We start from the raw sequence: 13,324 nt of genomic DNA, 5'->3' as shown, positions 1-13,324 counted from the left end.
ACTTCTGTTCTCGGCACTGCCCACTAGATATGGCAGCGTGGTGCCCTGGGGCTTGCATGTGTCTGGGAGGTGAACACAGAGGCCTCTTGTTGGCAGTCCTGGAACACAGACCAAACATTTGCTGAGCCGCCTGCTGTCTTACAATACCTGGAGGTGCAGCTCTTACACCCGGGATGGGTGGGGGGAGGCGGAGAGTGAGGCCTGCTTTTGAACTGGAAGGGAAAGGGGCCTCACCTCTCTGGGCTTGTTTCTCCATCTGTAAAATGGGAATTCTAATATTGATCTTGCATTGAGGAGCAGATGAGGTAACTCAGAATGTATGTTTAGAAAGTCGAAGCAGCAAAGCCGTTGTCATGGGAACAGTTTCAGTCAGTTGCAGGTGTTTGCACATTATCGTGAAAGTCTGTGGTGTTTCCAAAGACTCCGGGGATCACGTGGTCCACCCCAGCTTCCCAGACCACTGCACTGTCTCCCTCCTTGCTCCCCTTGGGGGCTCACAACTGCCTAGGCAGCAGCCCCTTATGTGCCCCTCCACCCCTGCCCTCTCTACTCCCTTCCACAGACACACACACACACAGACGGAGGCATCAGTGCCGAGGACTGTGCAGAAGGGGTGCCTTTGGCAACTTCATTTTGTTCTCTGTGCCCTTGTGTTCTCAGAGTATAGGGCATGCCCCTCCTGTGAGCCCCATGTGGTTTGCAAAGGCGCCCCATATTCATTTCTGCCTCACCCGCAAAAGGCCTAAAGAAGCCTCTTCAGTGGGCTGAGAGCTCCTTGCATGCGTCCTGCTTTCAGTTGTCTAATCCTTCTTGCCTCTGCTTAAAGGCCCTGTCCTGTGGGGATAACTGGTGGGTCAGAGACTCCAGGCCAGCCAGAAAGCTGCAGCCACTGAGCTTGGAACACATCACAGGTCTCGCCTGGGGCCCAAAGCCCCTGGGCCCCCTTTGCTCCTTTCCAGCTGGCTTTGAATGGGCCCTGTCCTCTGGGGCCACCATCCACACCCTTGGTCAGCTGGGAGGACTGAAGGATGTTTGCCAGGTCACTGACTTCTTTCCCTGCCCCTCCCCAGGCGAAGGTATTCCTAGGGTACCCCCCACCCCCAGGTGAGAGGAGGCCTTCCAGGGCTTAAAATCCCAAAGCAGAAGGGGAGCGGGTAGGGGCTGAGACTGGCTGCCTGATGTGGCAGGCCGCTCCTATCAGCTTGGGCAGGTTACTGGACTGCATCAGGCCTTGTTTGTAAAACCTGGACAAATTGCCCTGACGTCTCCTAGGCTTGCTGTGGGGGTCAGAGGAGAATGTCCCATCAGGTCTCATGGATGCCTCCCCGTGCACAGGAAGCATTCGGTAAATGTTAAGCCATCTACGAAATGTTTTAAAATAATTTGAAGAGATAGTCCAGCTCCCAAGTTTCCTTCCTTGATGCATAGAGGTTCTATGGTCCTGCTGGCCCAGGTGGAGATTTACTCACTCGGTAGATACTGAGCATCTACTATAAGTCAGGCACTGTTCTCAGCACCCATTCAGCTCTGAACAAAGCAGACTATGTCGTGCCTTTGGACCTTCCAGCTTAATCAGGAATCCCAGCAGAGGCTACGGAAAAAGAATGTGGTTTCTGATGCAAGGCACTTTATCCTCCTCAGTACACGAGAGGGGAGTATTCAGAGCATTGGGTGTGACCGTGGGGAGGGAGTCACCACTTACAGGGACCTGCCTGGACTTTGACACGTCATCTGTTACTAACTACCTCCATAGTCGTTTATGATATAAGAATAGACAACCCTGTTTTACGGAAGAGGTAGCTAAGATTCAGAGAGGTTTAGAAACTTGCCCAAAGTCACACAGTAATGGCAGAGGCAGGACTCAAACATGGGTTTTTCTAAGTCCAGAGTCCATACCCTTTCCATGATGCCAAGCTGCTGTGGTTCCTCCATTCCCTGGTCTTATTGCAGCCCATAGGCTCTTCTTGTCGGCTGCATGTTGGCCATGAGGAGAGGTTCAGTGGAGGCTGAGGTACAAGGCCCCATTTCCATCCGGTTCTGAAAAGACCTACCTACCACGCTACTGGAGACTGGGGTGGGATCAGACAATGGCATAGACCAGGGGATGCAGGGCACAGAAGAGAAGGGAATTCTACCTGGGGATCTAGGGCAAAACTTCCCCTAGGAGGTAACATTGGAGCTGAACCTTAAAGAATAGCAAGGATTTGTGCACCCAGAGATAGTGAAGAAGGATTCCAGAGGGCAGGCACCCAGCGATAATGAAGGAGATTTCAGGGGGGCAGGCAAAGCAAAGCAGAGCCCTAGGGGCAGATGGTGGATTTGGGGACTGGCCATTCTTTGTGACTGGAGCCTAAGGCTGGGTGTGGACCCCAGAGGGGTTTTGTAAGGGAAGATGCGTCCAGAAAGTTGGGTTGGTGCCAAGTCACTGAGGATCTTGAACACTAGAGTGAGGAGTTTGCCCTCCATCCAGGGGCACTGGGAGCCAGCAAGAGTTTGTGAGCCCAGCAAAGCTGTGCTTTAGAGGCCCATTGGCCTTTTGGAACTTGTTTTCTCTGGCCAGCCCTGAACGATAAACAAGAAGGAGCTGGACCCTGAAGGAACACATTTATTTCATCTAAGCAAACATTTACTAAACACCCATCTCCATAACAAGCACTGCATTAGGTTTAGGAGCAAACAGATTGGAGAGGGGAAGAGAAAGAAAATCAATCGCAGGCACTGCCCCCACAGAACACCCAGGCTGACTGGGGAGGCGTAGGAGGTGGTGCCATGGAGCTGCAAGCCAAGTGCTTCTGAGGAGGAAGGGGCTCTCAGCAGGCAGGATAGGGGAGGCTTTGTGGAGAGGTGGCTTTTTGCCAGGTCTTGGAAGCTTCTAGATGTCCTATGGGTGGAGCGGGAGGGTGGTCATTCCAGGCCTAGAGGTGGGAAGCACACCACAGACTGAATGAGGGGTGCACAGCCCCTGCCTGACCACAGGGAAGAAGGACCTGAGGGGGCCGAGGGGAAGCTGACCCTGGTGACCCACGGCCTGGGCTCAAGCCTGGTCTCCCCCACCCCTTAGCTTTGAGACCCTTTGAGGTAAGTTCCTTCTCACCTCTGAGGCCCCGTCCCTCACCCATCACCCACAGGGTGGCGGGGCTATTGTGAGAGTCCGAGCCAACGTGGGTACCTGGGATGCTGTCATCCATTATTGGCAGTGACTGAACGTCAGAACCGATTGGTATAAAATCTATCCTACAAGTAGGAAGGGGACCACCAAAGTTGGATGCTAATGTGGATGGAAAAAAGGCCTGGAAGGACAGCAGTGGGAGCACCTGAGCTGGGTCTTTAAAGGCTGAGGCCTGTCATTAGACTGGAATTTTTGGAAGGACATTTGGGGCATGGAGAAGGGGCCTCCTCACCTGCCCTGGAGACAGGCTGGTGGTACATCAGTGGGGCCATGTCTCCCACTGTCTCCCAGGGCCTGGTCCCTCCCCCTGAGCCTCCCCTCCCTCCTGCACAACTCTGATTCCATTTGTAATTGCCTATAGGTGCAATTAATTAGGTTCTGTCATTCTAATGACTCACAGGGGTGGCATATTTTTTCTCTAAATGCAGATATTCTTTTGAGGGTTTGTGTCTTTATCTTTTGCAGAATTAAAAGAATTGCCATTTTAAATTGCAGATTAAAGAGAAACTTAATTAGAAGGAATGAAAGCAGTTGTGTTTGGAGCTTTTGTTCTTAAATTTTTTCTTTTGCTGCTGAATGACTGCACTTGGAGTTTGTGTTTTTTATTTTAGGTGAAATGATTTGCCTAATTAAGCCTGTCATTCATCACCACCTGTTCCCTCTGAAATATATGGCTATATTATTAAGCTTGCAAGTGAATGTATAAATTAATTCAGTGGGGAATTACAGTGTTGACTGGGATGTTATTAGGTTTTATCGAGTTTATCTGGTATGAAAACCAATATTTTTTTCCAATAAAGTGAAACAACAGCTCATTAATTTTCTTCATTCAGTCATTCATTGGGTACCTGGTAGGTTGTAGGCATGTGCTAGGGCAAGGGGCGCAAAGGCATATGTGGTACAGCCCCTGCTCTTGAGGGGCTCATGGGGCTCCAGACCAGGAAACTGGCCATTAGGAGGCCATAGACCGAGATCAAGGCGAGTCTGGGGAGGGGGTGAGGTCAGGGAAAGGCTTCCTGGAAGAGGTGGCCCCTGAAGGGCAAGTGGAGTCAGTTAGGTGAGGAGACTGGTAGAAGGGGATGGGGTGGTGGTAGTTCAGGCAGAAGACATGGCCTTGAAGTGGCCATGGTGAGGCCTGAGGCTGGACAGGCAGCTGGGTCATGGGCTGTGCTGAAGAGCTTGGCTTCCTTCTATAGATGGTGTTCCATGTTTCGTGTCTGTCCTCCCTATTCTGTGCCAGGAGGTATGTGTGGGGTTTTATATTGGCAGAACTCTCCGAATTCTGATTTTAGTCAGAGGTGAACATGTCTTACAATTCATTTCGTCTCTCCCTTTCCTTAGCCTGTGGCAAAACCGAGCCTAGAACCTCGTCTCCCGCCAGCCCCTTCCCACATCATGCCTCTTCACTGCCCATCTCAGGACTCATAGACCCCAGGAGCCAGGGGCTTGCTCAGCAGCCTCCCTCCATTCCTGACAGAAAGTTAGCAGAGAGAGGGACTGAGGAAAAGTACACGCTGTTCCCATGGTCCCTGGCCCCCCTCTCCTACTGCACCCCAGATCTCCTCTCAGTGGAGCATCACGCAGGGGCCTTCCCTGGCTCAGGCCGTGAGTAGTCGAGTCCTGTTGGCATCACCTCCTACATCCCTCCCATCACAGAGGGATTCAGCCTCTGTTACCTTCCCTAACTGGTTTCCCTGCCTCCCTGGTTGCCCCCCACATCCCATCTCCATCAGTAGTCAGAGACCTCTCTAAAACCCAATCTGAGAATGACATTCCCTGACTGACCCATCCATCGGATCAAGACCCAGCTCTTTAGAAAAGGGCTGTGTGAACAGGCCCTTACCTGTCCACCTGATCCCAGTGCTCACCCCTGCCCAAGGTCACCCATCTAGGACTCTGCGAGACAGATGGCTCACCTCTTCCTAACCCCCCTACCCAAGAACATATATGCCATTTGACTAGTTGCCGTGGGGCTACTAGTTGCCTGGATGAAGCCCAGGGCTGGTGTGGTTCAGCAGGAGGAGCCCTGGTGGGAGAGCCTGGATGCTGGGAAGCCAGGCAGGGGCCCACGGTGACATGTGTGCTAGGGCCCCAGCTCTAGGCTTCACCCTCTCACTACTACCATGCAAACCCAGGTTATTGACCAGATGGAAGAGGGCTCTCTCAGACACCCAACCCCAGGACCTGTATGTTAGAGGGCCTTGTCATTGCTGTGTGTCCCTGTGGTTGGGACCCAGGAAAGAACTGTAGCCCGAGAAGAGGGCAGAGCCCCAGCGAGTCCTCACTCTGTCCCTGCTCTATACTGCTGGTCCTGGCCTCACAGGCTGGGGGTGTCTCTAGGTTGGAGTTTGGCCTCCTTCCTGCTTCCTCACAGATTTTAAGTACAGTTTTCTGTGAACCTTCACCTCCTGAAGAATGCCAGCCCCATCCATCCAGTGCTCAGGCCATAGGCCTATAGCCTCTCCATCCTCTTTCCCAATGCACAGACAAAGCCTGCACGACCATCCTCACTGCTCTTGTGCATCTCTCTCTCTCTCTTTTAATTAATAAACTTTTTAAAGAGCATTTGTAGGTTCACGGCGAAATTGAGCAGAAGTGCAGAGAGTTCCCATCTACCCCCGTCCTCCCATCCCTTTTCAGCACAGCAGTCCTGTTCGAAAATGCCGGGTCAAAACCCTCCCCATCAAAACCTCAGCGTGGCTCCCCATTTCTCTCAGAATAAAATCAAAGTCCTTTGCAAGACACAGCGCCCGATGACCTGATACTGTTTCCTCCCACTGCCCTCCATTCCCCCTGGGCTGTGTTGTTTCTGTCACCTGAGGCACGTTCCCACCTCAGGGCCCTTGAACTTGCTCTTCCCTCTGCCTGGAATGTCCTTCCCGCAGGTTTGTCCACGGCAGTTACTGCAGCTGGTGTGCATTTATTGTGTCTGTCCCCACTCAGATTCGGAGCTTCACAGGCAGGGATTTCTCTGTTTCTCCAGCCCTAGCTTGCCTGGCACATGTGAGGGAGTGTTGAGTGGGGCAGGTGCATGGACAGGCCGCCGGCCTCTGCCTCAGTCGTGAGAGTGAGCGCACACACATGGGCCCAGCATGTCTAGAGCCTTCCGTTGGCAGGAACCTCCCTTCCCATTGCTTTCCATAGTGGTTAATGGAGAAGAGTGTCTTGGAGGGATGGAAATGCTTTGCGGTCCTGATGGATGATCTTGCTCAGCAGCTGAGACATAGAACAAGTTCATCCACATTCCATAGTCCCATAGACAGCACACCACCTCAGTCAGGGCTGGGGTTTCCCGCCCTCTTCGTGAATGGGAGGTTGATTGCCGTGTGTCTGGCCAGGGTAGAGGACAGCTCACCACATCTGTGCTTGCTCTTTGGAGAGGAGATTCCTGCCGGTGTGTGTCTGTGGCCTGCAACCGGACCTGGCTTTGAGAGCCTTGTTCCGCAGGGCCTGGCCCATTCACTCGGCACTCTGTGTGCTGGGCCCTTACGATGTGTTCTCTCATCTGATCTTCGCAGTTACATGGTGAGGTAGGAAATGGAGCCTCAGAGAGGTTGAGTAGCTTAGCCAAGGCACACAGCAAGTTACTGGCAAGCTTGGAAGAGGAACTCAGTTTGGTTCGGAAGCTTACGTGAAGTACCTAGTACCGTGTCCTCATTGAACAGAGACGATAATAAAAGTAAATATAATAACATGAGTTGAGCAGCAACTGCATGCCAGGCACTCTGCTAAGATCTGGGTGACATCACCTGATTGAATCCTCACAACAACCCCATGAGGTGGGTACAGTCATCAGAGAGAGAACTTGCAAGGTAGACTGACTGGTCTCTAGGAATGCTTCTGGCAACTCCAGGTTCAGCTCAGTATTTTCTGCTCTTTGTGGGCTATCTTTGAGGTCCTGCCCTCGAGAGGTATCCTCCCCAAGCCTGTGGAGGTAAACGATGCTCTCACAGGCGCAGGGCGGGGCGGAGGCACATGGCAGGGCCTGCCCACTGTGCTGCGCACTGCTTCAGCCTCACCTGGTGCTGGGACTAGGCTCGCTGCGTGTGGGGCCCATGCAGAGGGCACTGAATGAAGAGGAGCAGATGTGGGGGATGCAGCATGGCCCTTGATTGGAACTCTGTAGGGTCATCCCGAGAGAAAGGGGGCAGATGTGGCCAGTATGCCCTGGGGGGCGGTGGGGAGAATGGGAGCAGAGGAGCCACTTGGAGGCAGAAGATGGGGAACAGCTGCTTCCCTGAGAACTGTCCAGGGGACTGAGCCCCAGTGGGAGTGCCGTGCCCCGCCCCCTTGCTGGAGATTGCAGGGGGCATCCTTTGGGGATAAGGCTGAGCTCAGTGGCCTCTGGAGGGAGACTCAGTCAGCCCCTTGAATGCACCATCTGGCTCTGACAGCACCTGCTGCAGGAAATTCAAGCGTTTTGAGCCATGTTCATTAATTGCCAGGAGCTCTTCCCCCTCTGAATCGTAAAGCCCCAAGGGGAGCAATCGGCTATTACCCCACTCTGCACCACCCAGTAATCCGTCGGGCTGAGCTCTGGTGACCGCATGCTTTTTCTCTCCCCCACAGCCCAGTTTAACGGCAACGAGAAACGGCAATCCTCTCCCTCGCCTTCCCGGGACCGGCGGCGCCAGCTTCGAGCTCCGGGAGGGGGCTTCAAGCCCATCAAGCATGGGAGCCCTGAGTTCTGTGGGATCTTGGGAGAAAGAGTGGATCCTGCTGTCCCACTGGAAAAGCAAATGTAAGTTCTAAGGGATCAAGGCCCAGCCTCAGCTCCAGTCTGTACAGTCACTGTTAAGCCTGAGAGAATGTCAAGGCCACCATCAAGTCTCCTGATTCCTACCCCTGGGCTTTCTCCCTCCATGCCGTATTGCCGCCCCTACTTTTGACTGCTATAAATTAGATTTGTTTGTTAGCCACAGTGATAGTTTTGCCTCACATCTGCTTGGTATTTGTTGAGCAAGGCTTTGACACTTTTTTTTTTTTTTAAGATTTATTTATTTGAGAGAAGAGGGGGGCAGAGGGAGAGTTTTTTTAACTCAAATGTTCTGGGTTTTTTTAAGATTTTTTTAAAATTTATTTATTTGAGAGAGCATGAGAGCTAGAGAGACTATGAGTAGGGAGGGGCAGAGGGAGAGGGAGAAACAGGCTCCACTCTGAACACAGAGCCCGACATGGGGCTTGATCCCAGGACTCCAGGATCATGACCTGAGCTGAAGGCAGCTGCTTAACCAGCTAAGCCACCCAGACGCTCCTGGCTTTGATGCTCTTCTTTTGGGTTTTCTCAGCCCCTTTCCCCTGAGATTTCCCACCTCCAGTCGGTAGCCCAGGCCCATCCCTGCTGCCCCCTTCCCTCCCTGCTCTTCCCCAACACTGTCAGTCAGGCCCTTTACCACCCCGCCCCTTGACCTCCCTTCTCACTGTGCTCAGGTCCCTGCTCAGCTCTGAAACCTTCAGTGGCTCCCCATCACCTCCAGGATAAAGTCTCATCTCCCCAGCCTGCCGCTTGCTCTGTGAATTGCCCCCACACTGCTTGTTCAATTTCTCACCATTCCATACACCTGGACTCCAGCCAGCTTCTCTAGAGACTTGATGAAGTAGGTCCTAGGTCTTGTGCTGATACCTTCAGGTGTATTATCTTCTTAATAAGCAAATATGCGATAAATGGGGTTATCATCCCCGTCACTTAGATGAGAAGTTGGGACTCCAAGAGACACAGAGCCTTGGCCAGAATGTCACAGCTCCCAGTGCAGAGGTAGGATTGGAACTCCAGCCCTGTGACTTGGCCCCACACTCTCCCCTTCCTCCCCCTCCCCATACACACTCTTCTCCCCAAGCCTTCACACACGCCTGACACAGAGTAGGCACGCCGTAAAGACAGGAGATGAGCTGACAGCAAGCCGATCCCTCCTGAGACTGTCCCATGTGTGTCATGTACTGTATTAATCTCCAGCGGGGGATTCTGGCCTCAGCATAGCCGGCAGTGCATCCCTCACAGGAAATGCTCACTCGGTGAGCAGGATGCAGGGTTTTCCGAATGATGTCATGTGCTATGTGCCCCCTTTCAGCACGTGCTATCATCTGGGGAGGGCCTCAGCCTCCTTCGTGACACCATGTGCCTGCTGTACTAAGCACGTGGGGGAGTGCTCCCAGCGGGCGTCTTTGCTAACCTTCTGTCACAGCTACCCAGACTGGTAGGTGTTGCTTGTTTCTGATCACTATGTCCTTTTTAATGAACAAACAAAATAATGATCCAGAAATGGCTGGATCCAGCGTGCATCCTGCCCTTGTTGGAACATAAGCTCTGTGAGGGCAGAACCTTCTCGGGGTCACCACTGAATCCTCGGTGCTTTAGAATGGTGCCTGGCACGTAATAGGTGCTGTCCAGGAAATGGATGAAGTCCCCAAAGAGCTGTCAACACTCTTCCTTCCATCACCTCCCATTCTCTCTCGCTGAGTGCAGTAGACAGCTCCCTCCTTTGGAGACACACTCTGCTCCTGGTTTTCCCTCTGCCTCCTTGGCCACCTCTTCTGTCTCCCCTCCTGGCTCCTCACCTCAGCTTTACCTGAAAGTTGGACTGTGTGGGGCTCAGGTTCCAGCTACATGCTCTCACTGGGTAGTCTCCTCAGGATCCTGGTGGTGAGTCACCAGTGTGCGTGCCCGGCCCACACCTCTCCTAGAACCCCCACCTCCTACATCCAGCTGCTGTCTTGGCATCTGCACTTGGCTGACGAATGGACATCTCAAATTTAGTGTGTTTAAAACTGGGCTCCTGATCTCCGGACACTCGCTCCTCCTCCAGCTTCCCCACCTCCATAAATGGCATCACATGTACCTACTTGCTAAAGCCACCAATCTGGAGTCCTCTGGATCCCCTTTTTTTACCTTATACTAGCATCTAATGCATCTAAACTAGCAACTTCTGCTAGTTTTCCACCCAGAATATAGGCTGAGTCCATCTGCTCCTCTTGTCCCCGAACCAGCTCCCGTCTGTACCGCCGCAGAAGCCCCCTAGCTCGTCTCCCACTTCACTTCGCCTCTGGCCCCTCTCCAGGAGAACCTGGTTGGCCTTTGGCAAGACCATCGAGAGCAAGTAACATCCTCTTTTTAAAACACATTGCCCTCTGCTATGCTTAGAATGAAATCAGACTTCTTCCCTTGCTCACAGGCCTCAGGGAATTGGGCTCTGCCTCCCATTCCACCCTCATCCTGTAGCACTCCCTGTGCTCACAGAGCTGGAGCATTGTTGCTGCCTTTCTGCTCTGTGAATACCCCCAGTGCATTCTACTTCAGATCCCTTGCAGTCGTTAGTTCCTCTGCAGAGAACGTGTTTTCTTGGGCTCTTTACATGATTGGCTCCTTCTCACGATGCAGATTCTCAGGTCAAATGTCATCTCTTTGCAGGCTCCCCTGTCTGTTCGTTCTAACATAGGCACTTTCCCTGCCCCGGTCACTGCCTAGCACAAACTCAGGATTCCTACATAGCACTTGTCACTTTCTGCAGTTGTGTCCTAAATCTGTTTATTGACGCCCCCTCTTCCCTGCATCAGCCCCATGAGATCAAGGATGTAGTCAGCGGTGAGGAAATATTGGGTGAGCTAATGGGTACTGCATAGGCTGGATGGCAATGGTTGGGTCTTCTCAATCCCCATAATTCTGGCCTGACTGGCCAGCTCTGCAAAATCCGGCACATCCCCAGAGTGCCTCCTGCTTAGATTCTGTTTTCAGTCTAGGTAGAGCCTGCTGGGGCCCAGCAGTTGGCCCTCAGCCCCCCATGGGACCACCCAGGCCCACCCTGTCTCCTGGTGCCCAACCTCATGCCAACCAGCTGGCCAGTGGCTGGCCCCAGCCCCCTGATCATGTCCTTTGGCCCTTTTCTCCCAAACTAACTCGGGTCTCCTGTGAATCTCGACCCTAGTCCCTGACTTTCTGTGTGCAGTAGCTGGGGCAGTAGGCAAGGAGCCAGCAGCTTATCCTGTTGACCCTCCAGGCATTACCTTCCACCAGGATCCCGAGCCTCTGGAGGCCATCTGCCACCAGCTCAGCTCCTGTGCTCAGGGAGAGGCGCAGGGCAGACAGCACTTCCCTGGAGACCTCTTCTGGGCCTTTCCCTGAGGATGGCTCTGCTTCAAATGGCTGGAACTTGTTTTCCTAATAAAACAACATGTTTGTCAGCTCACCAGGCGTGCATTACACGGGTGAAATTTCCCAGAAAACAACCTTGCCAAATCTGTTAACTCTTGGTTCTGAAGTCCATTCCATCCTTGTCTAGCTGTTTCTCCAAACTCCAGTCGTGTATACCTTCTAACGTGTGACTTCAGCCCTCACATCTCTGGAAGTGCTTTCACTATGGGATCCCTTGCAATCCCTAACTTCATATTCCTCTTCATTCCTACGTACATTTAGAAAGGAAGGCGGGTCTACACTCCTCCTACCCTTTCCCTTGGCGAGTCTCCCCTCCAGATGTCCAGCCCCAGGGCTCACCTGCTGTGAGCGATCACCTCCCAGGCAGTCAGCGACTCACTCCCATGCTCAGTGGGCAGGGACACTCATATCTACTCCCTAGTCCTTGCTTTCCTGAAGCAGGTAGGGTTCTGAGGTTATCATTATGTCATCACCACTGCTGCTAACTGTTCAGAACACTGCCTTGTAAATGGCAGAAAGGGTGCAGGGTAAGGAGTGCCCTGTTTGTCCCCACGCAGAATGTCTGTCACAGAACTCTCAGAGGCCCTGTCTGCAGGGCCCTCCTGGGCCAGGGCCAGGAGGCGGCAGCACCCCTGCTTACACCTGGGAATTTGAAATGCAGCCTACGGGTGGCCTGCAGCCTGAATAATGACAGTTGGGGGAGTTACCCATGGCCATCAGCAAATTCACTCTCTTGATGCTCGGAGCTGCTGTTTGTTGAAACTCACCCATCCCAGGCTCTGCATAAGCCCTGCTATGCATCCTCCCATTTAATCCTCACACCCTAAAATGGGGGTGGAGTGACCCTAACTCTAGAGAGAACCGAGGTGCAGTCAGGTTCTGCTGCTTGCCCGTGACCGCCCGGTTGGCGAGTGTGGCAGGGCGGTCTGTGCCTCTGTGGCCATCCAGCGCCTATGGTTCTCTTCCTGGCCCCCTCTTGCCACCGTCCCACTGCCCCTGCACCGTAGTGTAAACAAAAATGCATCCTGACTCGCATCTTGTGATCTTCAGTCTTCCTCCAAAATTCTACCTTCAGCTCTCCCAATCTTGAAGATCAGTGTTCCTCTTTTGTCCTGCAGCCAGGGGCCTTAGTCAGGTCATCTGCCCCTGCACACCTTCCTTCGGATTCTGCCGCTGACCGCGTGGTATCCGAGAGCAGTGATGCCGGGCTTCCCGCCTTCCCAGCCGATGCCAGATTTCCTTGACAGGAGCATTGGTTGGCTTTCCCACCCAACTGCCTGCTTTCCTGAGTGATGAGCACCACCCACTTGTCCCGCAGATGTCACAGAGAGGCAGCACGTGTCCCTCCTGTCAGCACCCTCTGATGGCCTCCGTGTCACTCAGACGGAGAAAGCCAGGGTCCTCTCCCTGCGCACGAGGCACCCTGATCCAGCCCTGCCCGGTGGCCGCATGGGTCACACTGCCCACCCCCACCCCCACCCCCACCCCTTTGGGCTCTCTGCCGCTGTGCTGGCCTCCTAGCTGTTTCCCAGGCTCATCAGGCACTCCCTCCTGCCTCGGGCCTTGGCTGCCCCTCCCTCTGCCGGAACGCTCTGTCTACCGGCCTTTGTGGCTTCCTCCCTCACCTCCTGCCGGTCCACACTGAAATGTCACTCCTTCAGGAAGGCTCCCTGGCTACTGCTTAAAATAGCAGTCACTACCACGAGCTCCAAACCACACCCCACCCTGCTTCGTCTCCTCCGCAGCACCTGGGATGTAAGCCCTGTGAGGGAGGAGGCTGCCGGTTTGTTCACTGTGCTCTCCCCAGGATCGCACGTGAGCAGACATATAATTCTGTATTGAAGAATTGAATACGTGCACCCACACACACGTGCCCCTGCCTCCTGACGAGGACACTGGGACAGGCCAGCTGCCCTCCGAGGGAGCCGAGCCTCCCCAAGGAGTTTGCAAGGGTATCGAGTGCTGTGGGGGTCAGGTCTGTGCTGGGTTCTGACCCTCTCCCTTCTCCC

At 53.6% G+C, this 13,324-nt stretch overlaps 1 protein-coding gene across 2 annotated transcripts in view; it reads left to right on the top strand.

The window, feature by feature from the left end:
- The window catches only part of SHB (SH2 domain containing adaptor protein B), a 133,928-nt gene that overhangs the window by 96,145 nt on the left and 24,459 nt on the right, over nucleotides 1–13,324 (top strand). For both annotated transcript variants that reach the window (XM_021691446.2, XM_021691447.2), the window contains exon 4: nucleotides 7,739–7,910. In XM_021691446.2, the coding sequence (XP_021547121.1) occupies nucleotides 7,739–7,910 (172 nt within the window). The remainder of the gene's footprint in view (nucleotides 1–7,738; nucleotides 7,911–13,324) is intronic.

This window comes from Neomonachus schauinslandi, chromosome 13 (assembly GCF_002201575.2).
Source record: "Neomonachus schauinslandi chromosome 13, ASM220157v2, whole genome shotgun sequence".
Classification (NCBI taxonomy): Eukaryota; Metazoa; Chordata; class Mammalia; order Carnivora; family Phocidae; genus Neomonachus; species Neomonachus schauinslandi.
This window is presented reverse-complemented; position numbering and strand designations above follow the sequence as displayed.